At 39.3% G+C, this 25,350-nt stretch overlaps 1 protein-coding gene across 3 annotated transcripts in view; it reads left to right on the top strand.

The window, feature by feature from the left end:
* The window catches only part of gfra1a (gdnf family receptor alpha 1a), a 152,200-nt gene extending 130,239 nt beyond the window's left edge, over nt 1–21,961 (top strand). Inside the window, exons 8-10 of one of the 3 annotated variants that reach the window (XM_055227047.1) lie at nt 1,632–1,816; nt 12,230–12,274; nt 18,332–21,955. In XM_055227047.1, coding sequence (XP_055083022.1) covers nt 1,632–1,816; nt 12,230–12,274; nt 18,332–18,469 — 368 coding nt within the window. In that variant the 3' untranslated portion in view covers nt 18,470–21,955. Of the gene's footprint in view, nt 1–1,631; nt 1,817–12,229; nt 12,275–18,331 lie in introns of all 3 variants that reach the window. The other 2 variants (XM_055227046.1, XM_055227045.1) reach the window with 2 other exon arrangements.
* Nucleotides 21,962–25,350: the final 3,389 nt, after the last annotated feature.

Raw genomic sequence — 25,350 nt, forward strand, 5'->3', positions numbered from 1 at the left:
CATTCTTTAATAAACCTACACTCTCTGCGTATTTATATTGTCTACGGGCGTATATGAGTATTGTTTTGTACCATGAGCATAAATAAGAAAGAGGACCCATGTTTAAATGTCACTAACACGTCCTGCAGCATAATGCAAATATCATCTGCCCCACATAAATGTCGCTCTATGTATTTATTATAGTGTAACAATGCTGCAGGAATAAAACTGATGTATGAGTCTAATGAAACTCAAATACAGTCCGTGCTCTCTTATAAACACTTTAATTTTGTGATGTTGGGATGTTAAAGGTCCTATATTACGCAACATTTACTTTTGGGAGCTTTTAGCCAGGTTAAAATGTTGTTGCCTCATCAAAAACATATCCAGAGTTGTGTTTTGTTTCATTCACACATTTGAGTAATTCTTTATTAGTCTGTTTACTCCAAAGCCTGCTCTGTTTCACCTTGTAATGTCAAGAAGCAGTTTTCCAGTTAACAGCTACCTTTTAACTTAAGTTCGCCTAAAATTATCCAAATGATTCTAATCAAGGTCTATGGAATGAAGCGACACTTCCTGTATTACCACATGACATCACAAAGTGGAACAGAGCAAGTTTTCGAGGGAAGAGTTCAGTCTAAATATGCAGGATTTATGTGTTAAACTTGTGTGAATGAAACAAGACACAACTCCAGGTATATTTTAGACATTATAACACAGATCAGAAAAATAATGTAATATGGGCCCTTTAAAATATAGAACTGATTTTATTTGGAAAATGATTTGCTGAAGTTGAAAATTGTTGAAATTTGTGACCGGCCTTGGCTTCTTTGTGTTTTTAAAGTCTGCGCATCTTCATTTTCATCATTTTTGCTCTTAAACTGCCTATCTGATATATAGGTAGATAGATGGATAGATAAATAGACAAGTTGAATGCCATACTGTGGAATATTCCTGATAAAGCAAAAAAAAAAAAAAAAAAAAGCTTCTCCAGAAAAATGACATAGTTCAGTACAAAAACACAAGAGCTGGCCCCGTGACCCCTCCCTCATGTGTATTAATAGTGCAGCGACGATAAAGAGCAGTATGCAGATGTGACCGTCCCTCTGCCTCAGCTGATCTGCTCTGACCCTGTTCAAAGCCGACTCCACACCCAGGGGCCTGTTAGCGCAGCTCTAATGAAGGCTAACGCTAACACCACATTAGCGTCTGGTGGCTGCATGGCTAATGTAAAGCTGACCTACGGAGAAGAGGAGTGGATCTTTATAATTGTGGTCAACTTAAAACACTCAACGGGGTGTGAAAGATAACACTGGCCCAGCTAAACACCCCCTCACTCACACACACACACACACACACACACACACACTCTGTTTGGGAAGAGAAAGGGCCATTTACCACATACCCAGACACTGTAAAGGAACTGTATTTTTTCTGCTCTCTTACAGTTTCTAAAAGGTATTACAATCACAACTAAACCTGTGTTGCCAGTATTTGATTTGAACATGTACTTTGTATGTGGAGATGCAGTTAGCTCATGTTTATGAAATTTAAACTCAACATCTCTCATCCAGTTCCTTTAACAAACATTCCCAAAGATACAAACAGTTTTGATGCTTCTCCTAACCCCCTCCCCCGTCTGTCCTGTGCAGGTAATGCGATCCAGGCGTTCGGTAACGGCACAGACGTGGGCGTGTGGCAGTCCATGTCTCCTGTACAGACCACAACCTCCACCACCCCGCCCTACCAGAGGAGTCGAAACCGCAACCCCAACCCCAACAGCCTGGACAACCACATCGCTGACTCGGGCATCTACCCCTTCTGTGGCAACCTGCAGGTCAGTCACTAGTGATGATCTGCATGTGGTAAAGGACAGAGCCTGTGAAACTGAAAAGAGATGTACTCACTTTTGCTAACACTAAATTAATGATCTCTGGGTGATTAAAAAAAACAAAAAAACAATCTGCATTTTTCTCCTTGTCTTGGATTTTGGAAACTATGGTTATTTTATCTTGAAATACAAGTTTATATAATTGCTTATAATGTGAATTTCCTGAAGATAAGAAAATACATACTTTTAATTACTGCCATTTAACAGGAGAAAAAAGTCAATAGCATTGTATTCATTTGATTACAAGGACAGTGCATATGGACCAACAGTTCTACTGTATAATGTGCCAAGAGCCTAGTTTTCATCTGTAGTGTTTGAGATGTATAGAAGGCACCCTGTGTTCTTATCCGATCTTAGGGAGGAATCAAACACAATCCGTGTCCACCATTGCCACTTCTTTCCTATGGAAAAAGCTCATTTTTGGACTGTGAGCTTTTTTCCAAAAGCCCATAACAATTTGTTTGGTCTTGGCCACATTTAAGTCTAAATGGTTATTGTCCCACCATTCAATAAAAGCAGGTAGAGGTTGCTGTGGTCTGAGTTTGCTCCCTGCAGAAGAGACATTAGGCAAGCATCATCTGACATTTTAATAATGTAACTGCACTCATTCACAGAACTGTCTGTATAAAAGATATAAAGCAGTGGAGACAATACACAACCCTGAGGAGATCCGATGTTAGAAACAATGGGGTTGGACATTTGACCATTCACCAGCACTCTCTGTACGTGCTCAGTTAAACAGTTTAAAAGTAACAGTAAAAGCTGATCAGGTAGACTAAAAATAGAGGCTAGTTTCTTAATGAATAACCTGGCTGCCTTTTATTAAAAGCTGAAGAGAATTCTGCAAAAATAATCCTTGCCTGTGAGTTGGGCTTTTCAAGGTGTTTATAAATAGTTTCCAAAAGAAATATTTTTACCTCATCTACACTCTTCCCTGATAAGCAAACTGCAAGGGGTCTAGTTTGCCATCAATTAAAGAGAGGATATTTTCTCTTTTTCTCCTCTTTTTATCCACCTCTTTCTCTCTCTTTCTTGCTCTCAATATCTCGGCCTATCACTCTTCTAACTCTCCACCCTCTCTTTTTCTCTCTCCGCTCTCTCTCTCTCCTCCTTTTCTCTCTTATCTCACCTGTTTCTCTCCTTCTCTTTCTCTCCTCTCCTTCCCTCTCCTCTTTAACTCCTTTCCTCCTCTCTCTTTCTTTGCACATTCCTGTCTTCTCTCTCTATCCTCTCCCTCCCTCTCCTCTTTCTCTCTTCCCTTCCTTTCTCTCTCTTTCTCTCTTCTTTGCACCCTCCCATCTCTGTTCTCTCCTTTTTCTCTCATTCCATCTCTTTCTCTGCTTCTTACTCCTTTCCCTCCCTCTCCTCTTTCGCTCCTTCCTTCCTTTCACTAACTCTCCACCCTCTTTTTTTCTCTCTCCGCTCTCTCTCCCATCCTTTTCTCTCTTGTCTCACCTGTTTCACTCCTTCTCTTTCTCTCCTCTCCTTCTCTCTCCTCTTCCTCTCTCTTTCTCTCCTTCTCTCTCCTCTTGCTCCCTCTCCTCTTTTTCCCTCTTCTTTACCCCCTCCCACCTCTCTCCCTTTTTCTCTCCTTCTCTCTCCTCTTTCTCTCTTCCCTTCCTTTCTCTCTCTTTCTCTCTTCTTTGCACCCTCCCCGTCTCTCCTCTCTCCTCTTTCTCTCCTTCTCTCCCACCTCTCCCTCCCTCTCCTCTTTCTCTCTTCCTTTCCGTTCCCTCTCTCTCCCTCTTCTTTACACCCTCCCCGTCTCTCCTCTCTCCTCTTTCTCCCCTTCTCTCTCACCTCTCCTCTTTCTCTCTTCCTTTCCGTTCCCTCTCTCTCCCTCTTCTTTACACCCTTTCCGTCTCTCTTCTCTCCTCTTCCTCTCCTCTTTCTCTCCTTCCCTCTCTCCAGTCTGCTCCTCATTATCTTGTGGCTGTAGAGCTGCACACTAAAGCCTTATTCAGTGTGGCTCTCATCACTTTACACACTGTGGAGTTGAACCCACAACCCTCCCCGGGGTCTTTAGTGTGGGCTCTGCGCCACAGAAATGTACAATAACCTTATACAAGATAGAGCTAATTATGGAGAAGTGGAGGATTTTTTTTTTTTTTTTTCACGGCCCATCAACACAGCACCTGCACTTTCAAATGTTTTACAATTTACTCAAATACTACATAAGAAAAGTCCCTCTGTATTTTTTTATATCTTGTATGTCAACAAAATGAAGTAAGAAATTAAAACCTGGTTCCATCCATCTCCAATGTCTGACCTTAAAGAAAACTATTATACTGTACTTGTGTCTGCATATATAGTTATAATACATCACAATATTGATCTAAAACGACTTCATTTGTACCAAAATGACTATGCAGCACTGCCCTGTGCAATCCTACACGTACCACAGATTAAGAAAAAATTGAATTGGACAGCGACGTAAATACAGAGCGGTGGGCATGGACCAGCGGTGGTGGAAATAGGGCCTGTCTGTCTGTATGTCTCTCTCTCTCTGTCTGTCTCTCTCTCTCTCTCTTTGTCTGTCTGTCTCTCTCTATCTGTCTGTCTGTCTCTCTCTCTCTCTGTTTGTCTCTGTCTGTCTCTCTCTGTCTCTCTCTCTGTCTGTCTCTCTCCATCTGTCTCTCTCTCTGTCTGTCTCTCTCTCTGTCTGTCTGTCTGTCTCTCTCTGTCTGTCTGTCTGTCTCTCTGTCTGTCTCTCTCTCTCTGTCTCTCTCTCTCTCTATCTGTCTCTCTCTCTCTGGCTGTCTGTCTCTCTCTCTCTCTGTCTCCCTGTCTGTCTCTCTCTCTCTCCATCTGTCTCTCTGTCTCTCCATCTCTCTGTCTGTCTGTGTGTTGTTTGTGTAGATCAGGGGTGTCAAACACATTTTCACCGAGGGCCACATCAGCAAAATGGCTGCCCTCAAAGGGCCAGATGTAAAATAAATCTAACTACTCTAACTTTTTAATTAATTGTTTCTGTATTTATTGCTTATTCAAGTTACAAATATTGCATATGCATTTGCCTAGATGTAAAAATGTGGCTGTGTAACTGCGTATTTCCTGATAAAATGACATTTTAAGACCATCATACCTTTTAATTTACCCTGTCATGGGCCACATAAAATGATGTGGAGGGCCGCATTTGGCCCCCAGGCCTTGAGTTTGACACATGTGGTGTAGACTGTGACTGTCTTAAAGCAGTAGTGTAGTGTAGTGTAGTGTAGTGTTGTGTAGTGTAGTGTAGTGTAGTGTAGTGTAGTGTAGTGTAGTGTAGTGTAGTGTAGTGTAGTGTAGTGTAGTGTTGTGTAGTGTAGTGTAGTGTAGTGTAGTGTAGTGTTGTGTAGTGTAGTGTAGTGTAGTGTAGTGTAGTGTAGTGTAGTGTAGTGTAGTGTAGTGTAGTGTAGTGTAGTGTAGTGTAGTGTAGTGTTGTGTAGTGTAGTGTAGTGTAGTGTTGTGTAGTGTAGTGTAGTGTTGTGTAGTGTTGTGTAGTGTAGTGTTGTGTAGTGTAGTGTAGTGTTGTGTAGTGTTGTGGTAGAACAGAGTGTTCTCAGAGAGCAGTGTGTGTTGCTGTTTGTTTAATGTTTCCTGGTGTTCAATAGTCACATTAGCATGAGACAGCTCCTGATCTGTCCAGGGCACTTCATGTCCCTGTGAGTCAACTGTGTGCATAAAGAGACAGAAGAGAGAGAGGAGAGAGAGATGGACAGAAGAGAGAGAGGAGAGAGAGTGAAAGAGAGAGAGACAGGCAGAAAAGAGCAAGGAGAGCAAAAGAAAGAGAGAAAGACAGAAAAGAGAGAGGCAGACAGAAGAGAGGGAAAGAGAAAGAGAGAGAGTGACAGAAGAAAGAGAGGAGAGAGAGCGAAAGAAAGAGCGAGACAGACAGAAGAGAGAAAGGAAAATTGAGAGAGACAGACAGAAAAGAGAGAGACAGAAAGACAGAAGAGAGAGAAGGCAAGAGAGAGTGAGTGACAGACAGAAGAAAGAGAGGAGACAGCGAAAGAAAGAAAGAGAGAGTGAAAGAAAGAGCGAGACAGAAGGAGAGTGAATGAAAGAGAGAGAGAGGAGAGAGCGAGTGAAAGAGAGCAAGAGACAGAGGAGAGAGAGAGTGAAAGAGAAAGAGACAGAAGAGAGAGAGGAGAGCGTCCTCACAGATCCTGGAGTGAATGATAGCTCTAAAAATGCCAGGTTTAACTGAACACACATGAGTCTCAGACCATGAGGGTTATATTTAAAGGTTTTTATTTGATCCTATAGGGAATTTACATTAAAGGCAGTATTTTACTTCTATGGAGTATTAACTGCTAACACATATTTACCTACCTTTTATTGTTTTGAAAATTATATTTTCACCAAAAATAATGTGTTTTAATAGTTTCACTTTCATTTCTGATGAGTTGCCCCTCCCTTTGCTCCCCACTAATGACACTACTGCACATCACATCAGGTGTGTGAGTTTGCTGTGTACAGGTTTGTGTCATGCTTGTGTATGTTTATGGAGAATTGCCATGTGGGAGCATGGATGACACAGGCTTGTAGGTTGAGCATTACAGAGAATCTTAGAGCTAACCATAAGGAGGGTGTAAATAGAGCCCGGGAGAGATCGTCAAAATACTCAAACATGCATGGGTGACATCTAAAACCAATTCAGGCATGTTTTTCTTGAGGGAACACTGTTATAACAGCAGGTAGAAAGCTAAAAAATGAATTGGCATCATAGACCCTCTTTAAAAAAAATAAAAAATCTATTAGGCATGTACACATTCAAAGGAATTTTTCAGTTAATACACACATACAGAGCAGTGAAGCTGAAGAGGTGTCTGTATGTTTATAAATTATAGATTATATCATATCATAGAAAAGTAGATGCATTTAATTATTTACTACAGTGAAAAGTACATTTGTGAAATTTACTACAGCTGTTCATCAATATGTGCTCCTTAAATATTCAAATGACCATATCAGGCAATTGGCCACAACGACAAGGCAAATATTGTATATCGTATCAGCTGGACAAAAACACCGCTTTCTCCAGAGGCAGCATTATGCAAGATTTTTTTTTTTTATTTTTTTTTTTTTAGCTTTCTACCATATTATAACATCATTTCCTCATCAAAAACTGAAGAGATTTTATATGTTAGACTCCATAGAAGTAAAATATCCCTCTTTAACTTGACCCTTTGCCTCTGGAGTTTTGGGGTTTGGTATCCGTTTGGTATTTTTGATTGATCTGGAAATTATGATGGAGTGTAATGGGAGGGATTTGGAAACTGTTTAGGCTTATTCCCCCAAACTAATACCACCAGTCCGAATGTACTTCAGTAAAACAGACAAATCCTGCATGTTCCTGTGCTGCTGGCCTGGATACAAAGAGAAGCAGCTCATCCATTACTGTCAAACTACAGAAGCAGGGCAGTAGCAGACAGGAGCAGAGAGGAGAAGAGACGGAGCAAGGCAGGAGTAGACAGGAGCAGACAGCAGCAAAGCAAGAGCAGGGAGACGCAGGCAGCAGCCGAGCAGGAGCAGGGAGGTGCAGACGGGGGCAGGAGCGGGACTACAACTCGATCACTTAACTAGCCGATTCTTCCAGAGTTGCTTCAATTTGAACATTCCTTCACATACAAATGAATATTAGTAAATAACAGTTTATCTCATGATATTTATGTCATTTATCTGGTCTCCTCACAGTCACACGTAAATGTCACCAGACGCACACAAGTCCAGAAATCTCAACTGAAACATACAATTTTCGCAGGTTAATTATGATCTAAAATAAAACGCCAAACTGTTTACACACTCAACAATGACTTTTAACAAGACTTTAACCTAAATGTGGTCAGTGGGATAGTATCAAGTGATTCAGGGGTCTGGCTCCAATTAGAGATGGGCGATATATCGGTTATAGTATTGTACATGGCTGACGTCAATATGATCCCTCGATATCGGTCGATATTTTTGGTCCTTTTGGAACAGATTAATAGAGTCAAAACTGAAATAGAAGATGATCATATGGCTGTATTCTTACAAAAACAGCGTCAGCATCTCTAAGTGCTGGCATGATACGCTCTTGTTTATTGCATATTTACTTTCTTTAAGGCTGTTCTATGTGGAATATAATTTCTCTTAAAATAGATTCAATACCTCGGGTGTCTGTAGTGTAGGCCTGCAGCTAGCCATTATTTTAGTAATCAAGTAATCTATTGGTTATTTACTTTAATTTAAAAAGTTATGCAATTTTTTTCTTAAGGTTTTTTCACCTTCCAAAAATATCCTTAAACACATGTTAGTTTTTTTTTTTTTTTGTTTTTTTAAGTTATAGTTCATAGTTAAACAGATATGTACTTTTTTCTGCACATCAGTATTTCCCCACAACAGAAGCATTTTATTTACACGATAGATAGACCAGATCAAAATGGCACTAGAATATTCATTATGTATTAACAGACTGTATTGTAAACAGGCCACATTAAATGTGAGCTGCAGTTACAATCTGTATGAATGAATTTCATAGAAAATAAACTTTTATGTCCCATCACTTCATCTAAGATGAGAGTTGTCCATGCCCGTGTGTTTATCCTGCTGTGTTGTGCTTTGAGCTCTGTCTGCAGCACACAGGTGGAGTCACAGGTGGAGTCATTTGCAGCAGTAGCTCTGTGTGCTGTTCACTTTAAAGTCCATGTCTTCAGCTCTCGTGGTGATGTTTTAGTGAACTGATTTGTTTTCATCATCACTGTCCTCCGTGCTCTCACATGCAACTGCACTTCACTTCGCCTGTGGACCTAAAAGACACTCCTCTCTTCACTGTTGTGCAGTCAGTGCTGTGCAGGCTCCATGTGAAAACATACTCAATGTGGAAAAAAGTTTCAGTGGTTCCATGTGCTTCAGTTTCACATGGTTTTACCAAATTATAATAATTCAAGGAATCATCGAGGCAATAAAATAAGGACTGACGCTTTGTAGCAATCAAATTACTCAATTTACTTGATTAATCATGTGAGCCCCACTGTAGTGCAAACTACTGAAACGAACAGACCGCCCTGTGTAGTCAACCTGCCAGCCACAGTTCAGCCTATTATGGTTATTCCAGATGAACTACACTATTTAAAATCAGAGTGTTCCTTCATTGAGGGCCTTATCAGTGAGCTCCTGGAGCGACACCAGCAGATTACCTTACAACTTTGTCTCGCTGGTTTTAACAGTGCTCTGCCAATCCAGCCGGAGGTACCTCTGCGTCAAACGTAAAATGTAAAATGCCAAAAGAGAATATGCAGAATTACAGAGGAGATGGCGCAAATCAAATCTCTGTTCATCAAAAAGTCTATGGAAATCCCCTCCCAGCATGCAATAAAACTAGAACAGAGTATCTTTCAAGCATCATCTCCACGAATGCAGACGACTCTTAAGTGTTGTTTTGCACAATTAAACACCTTTTATGTGGTGCTCACTCCTCTCCAGTGCCTGCCTTAGATACAACGGACGAGTGTGAAGAGTTTGCAAACTTCTTTGAAAACTACATTACCTGCAGATCTTCTTAAATGTGTTTCAAACTGCTTTGTTAGATAACCTTTCAGACATGATTAATATCTCACTCATAACTGGGATTTTTCGCGATGATTTTAAAATGGCATTTATAAAACCCATATTAAAGAAAGTCAATCTAGACAACCATGGCCTTTCTAAATATAAGTCCATTTCAAACCTGCCTGTCTGTAGCAAAGTTTTGGAAAAATAGTGGAGCAAATAACTCCTTATCTGTCTTATAATAACACTCTAGAAGTATACCAGTGGGGACTCAGGAAGTACAATAGTATTAAAACCACACTCAATAATAAAATGAACAAAATCATATCTGAAGGAGTGGTGCAAGAAATATAAATGTTCAAATCAGTTCATACTGTCAACATAAAGCTTTTATCACTTGTAGACTTACTCACAGTGGGAAGAGCAACCACAATTTTACCCAAGAGTATTGTTACCTCAATAAAAGTATTACTCGATCAGGAGTAAATGTGTTGATCTACAATGTGGCATCTTGAAATTAAGCGATTAAAGATTGCTCAGATATGCCTGAATCAGTCCAAATACAACTTTAAGAGCGTAAATAATGAGTGGAAATGACTAAAACATGGTTAAATGCTCTAAAAAGTTTTAACTAAGGGACTTTTTTCACCGCACAAAGTTACAACACAAACTTCAGTAGCTGTTTTAATTCTTCCCATTCTTTTACATGAACACTATTATGTATTTCTTAGTGATTAACATTGTTTTGGACTAACAGCACTCCTACCTGAGTACCGTTTAATCCCCCTCTCCTCAGACAGCTTCATGATCAGCTCATTTAAACATGGCCAGAGCGCTGAGACTGATTACAAGTGCCGCGGTGCAAATCAAATGGAAGTGCGTGGGTTTGCAATCACCTCCAGAGACCGCCATTCTGTCTGAAAACACCACACAAAAACAACAGTCAGGTTGTGTTCCTATATCTGTATATTTGCATAATTATGAGATGTGAAATGAGTTTGGAATTGGACAAATGTTTAGAGAGGTTTAAATGCAAAAATAAGAAAGAAATGATGTTTTGTATGTGTAAAGTAAGACCTGCATTAGAAATAAATGCATTGCCATTGGTAATAGGTGTTTGACAGGACGTTTTATATTCTTTTGAGTCGAATAATTGAAAATACTGACAGTCATAATGTGTAAGGTTATTCATATATAATGGGATGAGATTTTGATTTGATTTAAAGGAGCTGTATGTAGCGTGTGCTCTTACAGTTAAAAAGGTACTACAAATACAACTGAACCTGTGTTGCCAGTGTCTTAACCTGCAGATAAAGACACATACACATTTTCTCATTCTCAGTATATGGACAGGCCTCATGTGAAAGCTCAGAACCTCCAGAATTCACTCTCTGAGCTGCAGAACCTGCTCAGAGAGTCCTTTTAGGTTTGGATTTCATCATTGAAAAGTGGCAACCTCACGAGACTCATTCTGCTTTCTAATTGGATAATCGTCCTGAGAACCAAAACGCCAAATTATAACATAAATAAATGAGACGTAATGTCCATGTCCAATGTCTTTGTAAGTGAAAAAAATCAGCATTACAATTGTTATCACTAAAAGCTCTGGTTGACTTTAACCTGTTTAACTTGTACCTGGGGACAGAGATAAGTCATGTTTATGCAAAATGTAAAATGTATGGGAAATCTACATCTAACATACAGTTCCTTAAAATCTTTATTAGCTACTATTAAATAAGTGTATGTTGTGCCTGTGTAGTTAGCATGATTCTATTACTGCTATGGTGGCTGAAATGCCCAGGCCTCTCTGAGTTTGCATGTTCTCTCTGTGCCTGAGTGGGTTTCTTCCAGGCACTCCGGTTTCCCCCATCAACCCAAAACATGCACAATAGGTTAAATCCTCCAACTAAGGCTGTCCTGACCAAGACTAGCTCAAGATCTGGAGATGGATCCCTGAGCTCCTTACAGGTTACCCCAGAGGCATTGAAGGATGGGTCAAATGCAGAGGAGCAGTGGGTGACCTTTGAACCAAGAATCAGGAGTACTTTGCTGGAGGAATAGACTGTAGCGCTCATGTTAGATTTATGTTTCCTGAGTATAAAAGAAAACCTGTGCACCAAGACACAGTTTGAATATGCAAACTTTTCACTGAGGAACAGGACTAGAACAGAACTTAAAGAGGGGGTATTATGCAAAATGGACTTTTTGGAGCTCTCTACTGTATTATAACGTTGTTCCCTCATCAAAAACATGTCTGAAGAGGTTTTAGATGTCCATGTCCATTAGATCCATGCACGTTTGAGTAATCTACCAATCTCTTCCGGGTCTATATTCAAACCCTCCTTACAGTTAGCAGTACGGGCCTGTACAAGACTCCACCCACAAGCCTAACTCACCTCCTCCATGGCCATTTTACAAAAGCAGGACCTAATGTGATGTGCAGTAGTTTCATTAGCGGGATGCACGTGTTAATGCATTGTTTTTGGCAAATATAGCATTTTCAAAACAATACAATATATTTAGATCAACATGGTGATCTAAATATGTTATGTGTTAGCCGTTAATACAGCATAGAAGTAAAATGCTCCCTTTTTAAACAAGTCTTTAACTAAATATGTTTTGCATGTTCCACTCTGCATTCCACACACTGTTCTCATACTGACTGTAAAGTGGAGTCTGCAGTGTGACTGACAGAATCTGGGCACACTCACAGAGTTTTTATTACACCGCGCTCCTGTCACTTTACGGCAGCATAGTCTGGAACTACACTACCCACAATGCACCTGGGATGGAGTTTCGAGGATATGTGTCCTGTTTGTTTGTAACACAGTCTTTTTTTCTTTGCAGGCTCAGAAGTTGAAGTCAAACTCGACGGTGGATGGTGTTTTCTGTGTAAGTACATTTCCTGTTCCTTTTCACTCCTCACTGTCGTCAGCTGATTGTGTAAAAATGTTCAATTTAAAGCATTACCTTGGAAAAGAACAACAATACAGACCAATACAAAAGAACAAACCACTGGTATGCTGTCAGCTGCATGATGTCAAAGGTCATTTTTATACTTGATGGTGCCAGTGATTAAAGGGCCCATATTACAGTTTTTTGACTGATGTTATAATGCTGTTTCCTCCTCAAAAACGTACCTGGAGTTTTGTTTTTGTTTCATACGACCATGTTAAACACACAAACTACATATTTAGGCTGAGTTCTTCTCTCAAATAGAAAACACTCTGTTCCACCTTGTGATGTCATATAGAAATACAGGAAGTGCTGCACTGTGTTTTTAAACTCCATACATCTCCGCTAGAATCATTTGGATAATTTAATTCCTGGACTTGCCAATCTCTATTGAACAAAAGGTCAAAAGTAGCTGTTAACCTAAAAACTACTGCTCCATGACATCACAAGGTGGAACAGAGCATTTTGAGCTTTGGAGATGCAGACAGACTAATGTTAAAGGAATATGTGTGAATGAAATGAAGGCAAGTTTATTTCTATAGCACAATCAGCACACAAAGTAAGAACAAGAAAGACATTAAAATCACAATACAGCAAATCAAAACATAAATAATCATCATAAAATTAACATTAAAAGAGAAGAGTGCAGAATAAAAACCTTTCAGTCATATGCACAGCTAAACAGTACCATTTTGAGCCTGGATTTAAACATTGTCTAAGTAAAATGAATTTTAATGAAGTAGCAACATTCTAATGTGGTTTAAAGCTCACAAGAGTCAGTTTGTGTGAGACAGGAACTTTCTATTTTAAAGAATCTACCTGGCTGTGCACTGAGGAGTGATGCAGTTTGAAGCTAGTGGCCTCAGTGGCTTTGTGGCTGGAGTTTTTTTTTTTTTTTTTCCCGCTAACACACAGGAGCAAGTGCCTAGTTTGTAGTAATGAATTCCTACAGACAGACCAAACCAATTAAGGGTGCATCTAAGTTTTTATTTGAATTAAATTATGGGGACATTATGCCAGTGATTTTTGTTTAAATCTAATACTAACTAATACTTTTGCAACTATCGCAACATTGATAGAAATACCAATGTGTTTTGAATCGAAATGCATTGAAATGTCACTACTATAAAGACAGAGAAGGTTTCAAAGGTACTATGAAGAACTACATCAGCAGTTATCATTATCTTTGCTCCACCCAGCTTCAACTAATCTAAAAAGTAAATATAAGTGCAGATCGGGGTTGTCAAAAATATCAAAAATCAGATACTGATCGATACTAAAAACTGTGTCAAAACTAGGTGTTCATTTGAGCAGGTGTATTGAGTATCAAAACTTTCGGTGTTGATATTTTTACATTTTTGGAATTGATACAGTCATAATAGGTGCACAAACTGAAAATGCAGGTTGGTAAATATAAAAGAAAATAATAATGTAATCCCTCAGTCGTCCAGGTCTGATCCATAGTAAAAGCCTTAACTTTGGCTTTTATAATGGAAAATACTTTTTTAGAGTAAATGTACAGCTCTAATTCCACATATTTGACTTTTTTTTGAACAACAAAATAAAAGTGATACCTTTAAGGATATAAAATGATTGACAGCTGCAGTTATCTCCCTTCATCAACTTTTACAGCAGATGCCCAAACATTATCCCCGGCTCAGCGCGAGTGTTTTGATGTGACCCCATGTTGAGAGCTGATTGCCGGCCTGGCCTCGTCTCTGTAGTCCCTTTGAGGAGCAAAGGGTGGAAGGCTTATCAGGGCCTCCTAAAGTTCACCCCAAATGTCACTGTGCAATAATAAGGCAGTGTAATGTGCACGGATGGCATTTGGAGCAGGCAGAGCGGGCCGGAGGAGATGACCCAGCCTTTATTAGCAAGACTTAAGATGCACAAGCAAAGAAAGGACATGCGCTTTAAGTTTACAGTCTAAGAACTCCAGGATTATTCAAAGCTGATGTTTGGGCTAAAGGTGAACTATGTCACTTCTCAAGGCAAGGGTCTGCTACCTAAGAGGTTACTGCTTTGGCTGTAGTGTTCTATAGCTTACTATCTGTCATGCATTTATTTAATTACAGATGTTTTTATTGCTCAAAAATACCTTCAAAAACATTTATTGTGAGCAGGACACCACTCCACAGATCTGACCTGTGACTTTGTCTGGTAGTCTTCGTTTGTTCGTTCGTCTGGACCAATCACAAAGCAGCAATGAGGTTTTTTGGAAAGCCAAAGGTGAAACGCCTAAGCAAACAGAAACAAACATGGCGACGCCGACAGAAGTATTGCAGCCTATTTTCACACAATGAAACAAACACAATAAAAAAAGTCAGAAATAGAAGGCATCTGAGAGAATTTATCCAGTTTCAATTTGTGGCATTCCTTCAGATGATGATATAAGGAAGGAATAACCTTTTCTTTGGACAACATTAATCTGCACGATTTAAGAGAACAGGAAGTTAAAAATTGTTTCAGCATTTTGCATCCAGCAGATGTTTTGAGACACAATAAAAAAAAACCTACTCCCCTAATCCCAAATAATAATTCCAAACATGTGTGTAACAACGTACCCTCTTCTCCTTGAGATGGCACATGGTGGAGTTTGCATGTTCTTTATATCTGCTCAGTAGCTCAGTTGATAGTGTTCATCCACTGATCCAAAGGTTGTAGGTTTCTGCATAAACATTGGTAGAGTGGTCAGATCCCCTGACGCACATATTCATGGTACAATTCCAGTCCCCACAGATAAATACTGTTGTTGGGTCTTTGGACAAGACATTTTAACTCCCTCGGCTCCAGTATCAGCATATACTGGTGTATGAATGAGTGTGAGTGCAGTCCTTGAAACACAATACTTTGAGTGCCTTGTAGGTAGAAAAGTGCTGTATAATTATAGCCTTTTACCATTTTACAATAAGACAATGGTGGAAATTAATGAAGTACAAAAGTACTATACTTCACTACATTTGAGAGCAGGTATCTACTTTCTACTCAACTACGTCTTTGATCTTGGCTAGAAATTGCAAGTTGTTTTTTGTTTGTTTTTTTCTGCTACAGTGAGTGAGGGGTAAATAATGATTAGCACAAACATCATGCCCAAGTCCTAACATAGTGTTATATTGAAAATGCCTCATACAAAATGAGAAATGGGCTACTGGAACAAGAGGTGCGCAAGATGTGAGAACAAGGCTCTGTTGGATGCTACTACTCCAGTGACCTGAGTCAGAGGGGTAACAGGATGTGGAAAAAATTGTTACTTCGAAACCTGCAGTCCAAGCTTACGGCTAAGCAACTAGTAGCTCAGTGTTCCAACATCCGCAAATGGCAACTGCTATCCCAACTCGAGACTAATGAGAACAACACAAATACTACGGAAAGGGGAGCCAGGACACCAGGTCAGGGGAGACGTAACATCGACTCTACAACCGGAGATGGGTACGAAGTCCCAACATGCTGAGCAAGGCAGCGACTGACCTGAAAGATAGGATCATGGCCCGAATCAACACAAGGCAACGCTGACACCGCTTACAGAGAGCGATCCCTACCTCAACCATCACAGAAAATAAAAAACTGATATACACTTGAGCAGCAGTGATCCTAGAGAAGCTTGACTATAAGAGAAACCATGGGAACCATGAGAAATAATACCCACCATGGAAACAACAGTTAGAGGCTAAAATTAAGGCAGCACAGTGCAATGTAAAACAAGTACCCAAGAGTTACAGCCAGATGCCCATACCTGAAGCACTGGAAACGACCAAAGAAAGGCTCCCAGCCTTGGCCTGCCGCCTAAAGAGTTACACATGAGATAATGAAGCCAGACAAATAAGTTGTCTGTTCGCAGCACAACCGGCGAAAGTGTATGCTCAATGGCAAGATAATAACACTAGAGCAGACCCACCAAGGCTGGAAACCAAACAGTACTGGAAAGGCGAATGGGGGAAGGAGGCTTCACATAACAGTGAAGCACAGTGGTTGATGGCTCTGAGAGAAGACCACAGCAACCTCCCTGAACAGAATCCAGTCACCATCACAGAGGCAGACATCCAGGAAAGAGCCTCAGATATGAAAAACTGGACCACACCAGGCCCTTACACGATCCACCCATGAGCGCCTGGCAGCACAAATGAACCAGCTGCTAAGGGATGAGACTCACTCTGAATGGCTGACTGAAAGGCGTACGATTCTGAAATATCCCTCAAAGGGTACAGTCCCATCCAGCTATCGACCAATAACCTGTCTCTCCACAACATAGAAACTCATGCATCATCACAGCTAAAATGAGTAGGTACATGGATGAATACATGAGCACAGCACAGAAGGGCATCAGCAAAGGAGTCAAACACCAGCTCCTGGACCAAACAGTCGCCCAAGACTGCAGAACCAGTAAGGCCAACCTGTGCACTGCCTGGATTGATTACAAGAAAGCCTACGACTCATTGCCAGTCATAAGCCACTTGCACAAGTGATTATCAAATGTGGCATATACCAAGGAGATGGACTGTCCCCACTGCTGCATAGGTCTGAATCCCCTCAGCCAAATCATCAACAGGAACTGACCCAGGAATAGGGCCACCATCAGTCACCTCCACCAATATTTTAAACACAGATGTCTTGACTCATATAACCTACAGCAATGTATATGTATGAATTAATTAATGTGTTAAAGTTTTGTTTTTTTGTTTTTTTTTATTTAGAAAGAGTTTTAATTGATTTAAATTCATCATTGAGATCATTCCAAAGTCTTATTCCTAAAACAGACACACATCTTTGCCTCACATTAGTTCTTATTTTACTGGATTCAAACTGAAGCAAACCTCTTAAGTTATAGTACTACTTCTTAATTTAAAGAAAGACTGAATGCCTACAGGAATATCCTTGTTCACAACACAAAACAGAATTGTCAAAAATGTTTAACTTAACTATGTCTGTAACTTTTAATATATTCAATTTTATAAATTGTTCATTAGTAGAATCATGGAATCATGCTTTATTAATTATTCTTATTGCCCTTTTCTGTGGTTTAATTATATGACCAGAACTATTCTGCAGAATCAACTTTTCAGAGCTTTTTACCAAGTTATAATAGTTTTCCTTCTCATTTGCCCTCTCCAAGATGTATTTAGAGTGATTCATGCATGTTTGAGTACTCTTTATTCTCCTGTAGTGACGACGTCATTGATCCGATCTACCCCCATTTTCACCACCACCACTACACGCCCACTGCTCTGTACTTACTTCATTCTCCAATTTTATTTTCTTAATCGATGATACATGCAGGATTCGACAGCTTCGCCTGGCCATTTTTGCATAAATTTACAATTTTGCACAAAATAAAATCTGGGGCTCACTAGCGTAATGTGCAGCTATCAGAGATGATGACATGCAGCGCTTTGTTGTGATGATGTTTATGTCGACGTCAGCTCCCACTGGGCACCACAGTTTTCGAAAGTCAGTGGACTTTTTAGATCAATATTGTGATTTAAAATGTCCATTTTTATTTTACAGCCTTCCCTTATAAGTCCACATAAACTCTTTCATATATATATATATATATATATATATATATATATATATATATATATATATATATATATATATATATATATATATATATATATATATATATATATATATATATATATATATATGTGTGTGTGTGTGTGTGTGTGTACACCCTCTCTCTCTGAGCTTCATGATGAAGTCTCTTGAAATGGTTTTCACTTCACAGCTGAGCTTTGTCAAGGTCAAAAAATGCCAAGGGTGTAAAGCAGTGATCAAAGCAAAGGGTGGCTATTTGTAACAATCTAAAACAAGTTTGCGTTTATCTTTGGTTTACTATATGCCATGTATGTCCATTTACAGTGTTGATGTCATCAGTGAGAATCTACAAAGTGAATAATCATGAAGAAGAAACATAAATGAAAAAAGTGTGTCCAAACTTTTGGCTGGCAGTGTATATAAATCCACATAACCAACCGTTCCATGTTTGTTTTCCAGGATCCTCAGATTGACGGTCCGAGCACGTCCAACGCTATCCCGCGGAGCTCCGGTGTCCTGACCCGGCCCTCTGCTGCTGGCCCTCTGCTGCCCCTGCTGGTGTGGCTGAGTGCTTGCTTCTGTCCTGGACTCTTGTAGCCTCAGAGCTCTCCACACATACATGCACTCATGTTGGACTGACACGTTGTACAGAAGAGCCCTTCCCTTCAACTCAGTGAAACCTGGCGTATTTTGTTCACCCTGGATTTTTGTCTATTTGCATTTTTTTTTTTTTTTTTTTAAATATGTTTGTTGTTGTTTTACTTTTTGATTTTTTGTATTTCAGTTTGCAGCTATGTGTTGAAGAGGTGTTCTGTAAAATATGTGTAAACTATGGATGTGTTCTTTAGTTTGTGAATTAGGTTTGTGAGAAAATGACAGAACTTTGGACAATGGGATAATACAATGTGTACAGAGCCATGTTAGAGTCACATTTAAAACTATCAACCACTTATGAAGTATATATCACAACATACCTGCTAAAAACAACATTATATTAAGTTATTATTGCATCATGTGTTAACTACAAACAGCAGTAAAAGTATCTAATCTATTTTCTTTTGTGAATTTAAAATAGCTTCAGTGTTAATGCATTTCTCTTGACTACACTTTGACCAGGGGGAATAATGCAAATGGATGAAGTCAAATTAAATTAAAACTTTGCAAAAGTTGACAAAATAGACCATGTGCCTGATCATATTTGAGAGGAGAAAAAGAAAAAGTGTAGCATAAAAAATAGACACAATAAAAATAAATAAATCTCCATGGAAAACAAAAAGCCCTGATAAATCCACATTGATATCTCTATTCTGCAAACAAAGGGATATCAGTCTGGTCACCACTTCCTCCATCGTGCCTCAAGCCAGAACCATCCAATCAGATTTGTTTATTTCAGTGGTACATGTGAAGGAGCTCATTGGTCACTGATCATTTTGAGTAAAATGAAACTTCTCTTAGCTCAGATTAACAGAGTTTAGTACTGTGATTATAATTATTTTTTCTTGACAATTGTTTTGAGACATATGGACCGTGCACGTCCCCGATTGGCTAATACATCTGTCAATCACAACCATCTGAGCTTGAGGAGATTCAGTGGTGACCAGACTCACATTTTCATCAAGTATTGCATAAGTGTGTATTTTGGATCCCAAGCAGCAAAAATGCACTGCACAATAATAAAAAGTGATTTTAACATATTTAAGATTCAGAAAGCTTCAAAATAACATTTGTAAACATTTGCTCAATTCAGACTTTCAATTCACCTGATGTTAATTCCATGTGTGCACCCTGGAAAGTCCCTAGACCTTTTCCAATTTGTACAAAGTGAACGGGTCTGACAGTGCAGGTTGTCTTTATATTACCTGTCTGTGTAGCTTCCAAAATGCATTCCAGTTTATTTCTTAACATAAAATTTGACTTAAGTGGCTCTAATGCATGCCTGTACACTTGTAAACAGCCCACCTGTTCTGCTCCAGTTCATTTGTACTGTACATGTGGGGCTAAGGAGGCTCTCCTGCCCAAACTGTCTGCTCAGAGAAGGCCTGTCTTGAGCGGATGTTCCTCTGAGTTCTGAGTAACTCGGAGAACCACGATGGGTCTTGGACAATGGAAGATGGTGATATTGGACTCAAAAGCACACAGAGCCCTACACATGGAGGCTTGTCACATGGACGAGAAACAAATGTTCATCTGTTATGTGGTGTGTGGACATTCTCACACAGGTATGCTCCGACAGGGTGAGCACCTGCTCCACCTTTGGTCAGCCATTTTGTCCTTTGTCCCCCATCTCACCTCTTTGAAGAATGTCAAACTGTCATTGGTTCCCAGTGAATTGTATGATATTTAAAGTGAAGGAAATGATGTAAAATATACATTACGCCGTGTTCTAACATTCTTGACTGGTTGGAATAAGTTACTATGAATTTCTCCACAAAGATTTTATGAACTTACAACAATGTTATAGCTATGTTTCCCCATAACAAATATACTTGGAGGTGTGTTTTGTTTTATTCAAATCAGTAGTGCTGCCAGGATTTGAATTCTGGCTGGACCGTGACAGACCTGGCTGGACACACTCCTCACATTTGAGCACCCCCGCAGAGAGTGAGATCAGGGAGAATTCACCCGGTCAAGGTTTTTGTGCCGCGCGTTTCTCAAATGCTTCAGTCATCCTGAATAATTCAATAATTCAAACAGCTTCACCAGACTTTGATCAATTCTACAGTCAAATGTCTTTTATTGTACTAGTATTTTTCTTTTTTTAATTTCTCGTTAACCCTGAAGTGATACCTACTTCCTATTTCATGTGAAAGTCAGGTACCCCAGCTTTTACATTTTTGATGCAGCAGCAGGGAGATAGGCCCCACTGGCAACAAGCTTTTGTATTTTCCAAAAAACTCAAAAAAGTATTTCCCCCTTGTATCAGTATTCAAAGGCACTCTAAAGGCCTGTGATGTACAGTTTAACATTTGTAATACTCATTGGTCTTAGTCTGTGTGGAGCTAAATTAGAAGTTTTGTATATCCCACCAGATGGCACACCCAGCTAGTCCCACTTTTAGGTTTGTCACACTATTCCAACTGAATATGAATATGCTCTGATAACAAAAAAAATACAGCTCCAGGTGCATTGTTGATGGGAAACAACATTGTAACATAGTTGAAGATGAAAAAAGTCAGGCTAACAAATATCTGAACTAATGGGTGGAAGTTTCTCCTCATCAAACATCACCATTGACTGTTTTGTATCATTCCCCATAACCATACTCCTCTTTTACATTCAGAAAGTGCTTTGAGGACTTCCTGCTTCTCACACAAGATCAGTGTACAGTAGCGTCTGTGTGTCATCGACCAATCAGAACATGGCATCTGCCCATTTTGGACAAAGCTCAAAGGTGATTGGACGATGCTTGGTGATTGGAACATTGTGACTTTGACCTCATGCGATGACAGATGCAACAAGACAGACTAGTGTTTTTATATATGTATATTTCTCTGGTATGTACATGATTATGAAATATTACTGCATCTGACAAATGATCTATGTAACTCTCCTATAGGTATTGTTTTGTAACATAGGCCCATTTATGCTTAGTCTCAATTGTTTTTGGCAAAAATTATTTTTCTAAGTTTTGTTTTGGTTTGAAGGAGCAGCCATGATAAGCGAATATTTTATTATGAAGAGACTGTTCAGGGCTGCTGGAACAATTCATAAAAAGAAGTTATGCAAGAACCGAAAATTGCATGATGGGTAATTGAAATATATTCTACACGATTTTGAAGGACACATGTTTGACAATGGCGCAAATATTCTCACAAAAGAGATTTCCAGTGTAATTTTATCATTGGAGTTCTGGAGCTAACATTTGTTGATGGTTCTATAGCTTTGTTTATGAAGGGTAGAATTTTGGACTTTAAATACTGACGGTGGTGACTAAGTTTGCCGTGCATCTCCATTCCATCTTGTGGTTTGAAAATGAATATAAACTGGCTTCTGTGGAGATGCCTCAGCTATCTGCCATCATAAACTTCTTAGCTTGTGAAAATGTAAAATCTATTGTATAAAAGTTATAATTAAAATGTTAAATCACCCACAAGACTCCTGTGTGGTGTTTTTTTTTTTCCATCTGATGGGAAGAACAAAAGACAATATATGAAATTATACTGGTTTCTGTTGCAGTCCTGGTGTAGACCTTGCGTAGCTTACTGTTCTTGGTGTAGAATTTAGAACTTAACCTGGCTATTTTCAAGGAACTATATGTAGCCTTGCAGATAGAAACACATACACTTTTCTCATTCTCAGTAAATGGACAGACATGCCTTTTGTGAAAGCTCAGAACCTCAAGAATTCACTCACTGGGCAGAAGAGGCTGCACTAGCACTTATCAAGTTTAGATTTTCTTTGATTCTGTCTAACAAAAGAGAAAAAACACGGACAATATACATTCACTCAGGCTCCACACATTTGCACAATCAGTCCATGTTGTTAATACATTTTATGGACTGGGATGCAAACACGTTTTCATAGCTGTACTTTTCCATAAAGATACTCCTATCTCCTCCCAGGCTGCAGGAGCTCACGCTGAGTGTTGAGCACATGAGAGGGACCTCTGATGATCTTCAGAGCCTGTCTCACAACTGACTTTTCAAAATTTTCTGTGGGGCAGTCAGAGCAGACACACTTATGATGTTACCAGTCAGTTTTACCAGTCTAAAGATCCTTCATTTATATTTGATGGTCAGGTTTCCAAACCAGCTGACTATTCCATACCTATTTACTTATTTTATTTTATTTTTTTTTAAATTTATTTATTTATTTTAATTAGGACAGTGCATATTAATCAACATGTCAACAAACAGTATCAATGTAAATATGCCGGAATTAGCACAATAGCTAGTTTACATCCGTTGTCCTAAGGCAGGTCAAAAACAGAGCATTTAAAGAAACACACAGACTAGACAAAAGTGCACATAGACATGACAACAAGTTAACCACAATAGACCATTCTCTGAGTTTAAGACGCCCCAAGAAGAAAATAATCTACCCGTGTGAGCATGTTTGATTATTTTTCAACCAATGTTTCAGAGTGTTCTTGAAGGTTGAAAAGGACCCACAGTACCTGACATGGACTGGTAATGTGTTCCATGACTGTGATCTCTGATAAACGTCACCATTTGGCCAAATTTGGTCCTGCGTTACAGTCTCCTCTGGTCAATACTCTCGTGTTAACTCGGTCAGTAGTTTTGTTACTTATAAAATCCATTAATGGTGGAGGAGCAAGTCCATTTAAAACTTTAAAAATAAGGCAAGCATCCGTAAATACCTGATATCTTTCAAGATCCAAAATATTATACTTATTATACTTAAGATATTACAATAGTGATACTGTAGAGGTTTTTTTTGTCCAGTGTTTTCAATGTTTTTTTGAAAAGGGACTTTTTTTAGCTCTATTGAATGTTTTCACTGACTCCAAAAACCCACAGATGCTGGTATATCTTGGCACACACATTGGTTACACCCTCAGGCTAGCTCATATGCTCGTCCACGTGAACCCCTAGATATATATTTATAAGTTGAGACTTGTTCAATTTCCTGTCCACGGATCAGTACTTCATCATGGGCTCCAATTAACCTGGGGTCCACATTAACATGCAAGTAGTGATCATCACACTGTTTACTAAAGTGATCTACTCCAGATGTGTGGCTGCTAATGTCAGAGCGGCCCGTGAGCACACTTAGTAAAACGGGTTCATGTGACTTGATTATATAGTGGTTGGGTTGTGAGCCCGTACAGTTAGAGAGCACAGAATTGACTTTCACATTAATGATTGGCTGCAGGTGCTAAGTGTTTTGGTTCTGAAGGTTATCCAATCAGAAAGCAGAATGAATGAATTAGACTTGTTTTAGCAATTAAATACCTATAAGTAAATAAAGCCAAGATGCATACTCTAAAAGCATACTGTATAACTCTACTATAAAAAAGCTTTGTTATGACATGATATGTACTTTTCATGCACTTTCTACAGAACTTACGTGTTATTCCTGTGTCTTAACGTTGAGTTGTCATCGCGTGCGTTCTTTAGTGCAGATAAAGATCAGAAAAAAGAGCAGACAGGAGAGGACGTGACGCACACACTGGCATTTAAACATCTCCTCCTCCTCACAGGGCCAGTCTGCTGCTGCGGGAAGCTAAGAGCACATTTACAGCTAATGACAGCTGACAGGATACGAACCGCTAATCGCACAGAATGTCATGGGCGTCAACACAAACTTTACTTTACCCAGAGAACAAGTCAGATCAACAGGTCTTTGAGGAAGACAGGACGTAGGCAGGGTAACAAGTTCCAATGCATTCAAAGACAAGGATCAGGCAGTACTGAACGATAAAAAAACAACATAATAATAGCAAAAAGTCTATTGATTTCCAGTTCTGTTGATGCTGACGTGGGTAGTTGCCCCTCTGGTGTCATGCATTTGCTTTTGCTATGGTACAGAAATGTGGAATTACATGTGAACTTTAAAAAACAAGACTGAAATAAAGGCATGCTGTTGTTTTTGTGCATGTTGTGGTTATTGCATATGGTGTAGGAATAGGCCAGTATATCTTACAGATGCATAATGCAGCTTTTCTATTTTTTCGATCTATGGGGATATTTGAATTAATGAATGCAAAAGTTTAATGCCATAGTGTTGAACATTGTAAAATAGTAAATCTTTAGTTTGTCCATTCTGTCCATTACAGTAGTGGCTCTATTGTTAAGCTCAAAAGCAACACATCTGCAGACCCTATGCCAAGTACCCTCCTCTGGCTGATCTTAATGGGCCTATTACCATCTCATCAGAATTCAGACTCAAACAGGACTCTTCCTATATGTGCCCTGTGACCCAGTGCGAGATTAACCACGTATTATGGACACTTTGTTCAGAAAATAGTCCACCTTTCACTATTCTTCTAATCACGCATACTGGGAGCTGATTGGACCTGCACCTGGTCCAAGGGCAGCCTAACCTCATTTAAAGACAGCTCATCAGTCATAGTAACTTCAAAATCAAATACCTGACCTGGTTTAAGTCGTGTTTTAGTTTCAGTACATGTCCAGGTCTGTGGTAGACAAAGGTGAAGTTGTGGTTCAGACCTTGTTTAACTTGATCCTGGAGAGGTCTAGAGAGGTTTTGGTCGAGACCTGGTTCTGATTAACTAGGGTTTAGTATTGGTTCAGACCTGGTTTAGTGCAGATTTACCTCTGGCTTAATAATGGTTTAGGCCTCTGTTAGGGATTTGTGCCAGTTTAGTTATGATTTGGACCTAATTTAGTCATGATTTACTGGTTCAAACCTCATTTAAAGTGGAAACATTATGCATTGTTTCACTGCACTTGCCCTTAAATAGCCTATGCTCATGAGTACATTTACTTTGGCGTTTCATGTTTAAGAACTTAGAAAACACACATTATTTTAAATGATCTGTGCTTCCTCTGTTC

Source organism: Periophthalmus magnuspinnatus, chromosome 15 (genome assembly GCF_009829125.3).
Source record: "Periophthalmus magnuspinnatus isolate fPerMag1 chromosome 15, fPerMag1.2.pri, whole genome shotgun sequence".
Taxonomy (NCBI): Eukaryota; Metazoa; Chordata; class Actinopteri; order Gobiiformes; family Gobiidae; genus Periophthalmus; species Periophthalmus magnuspinnatus.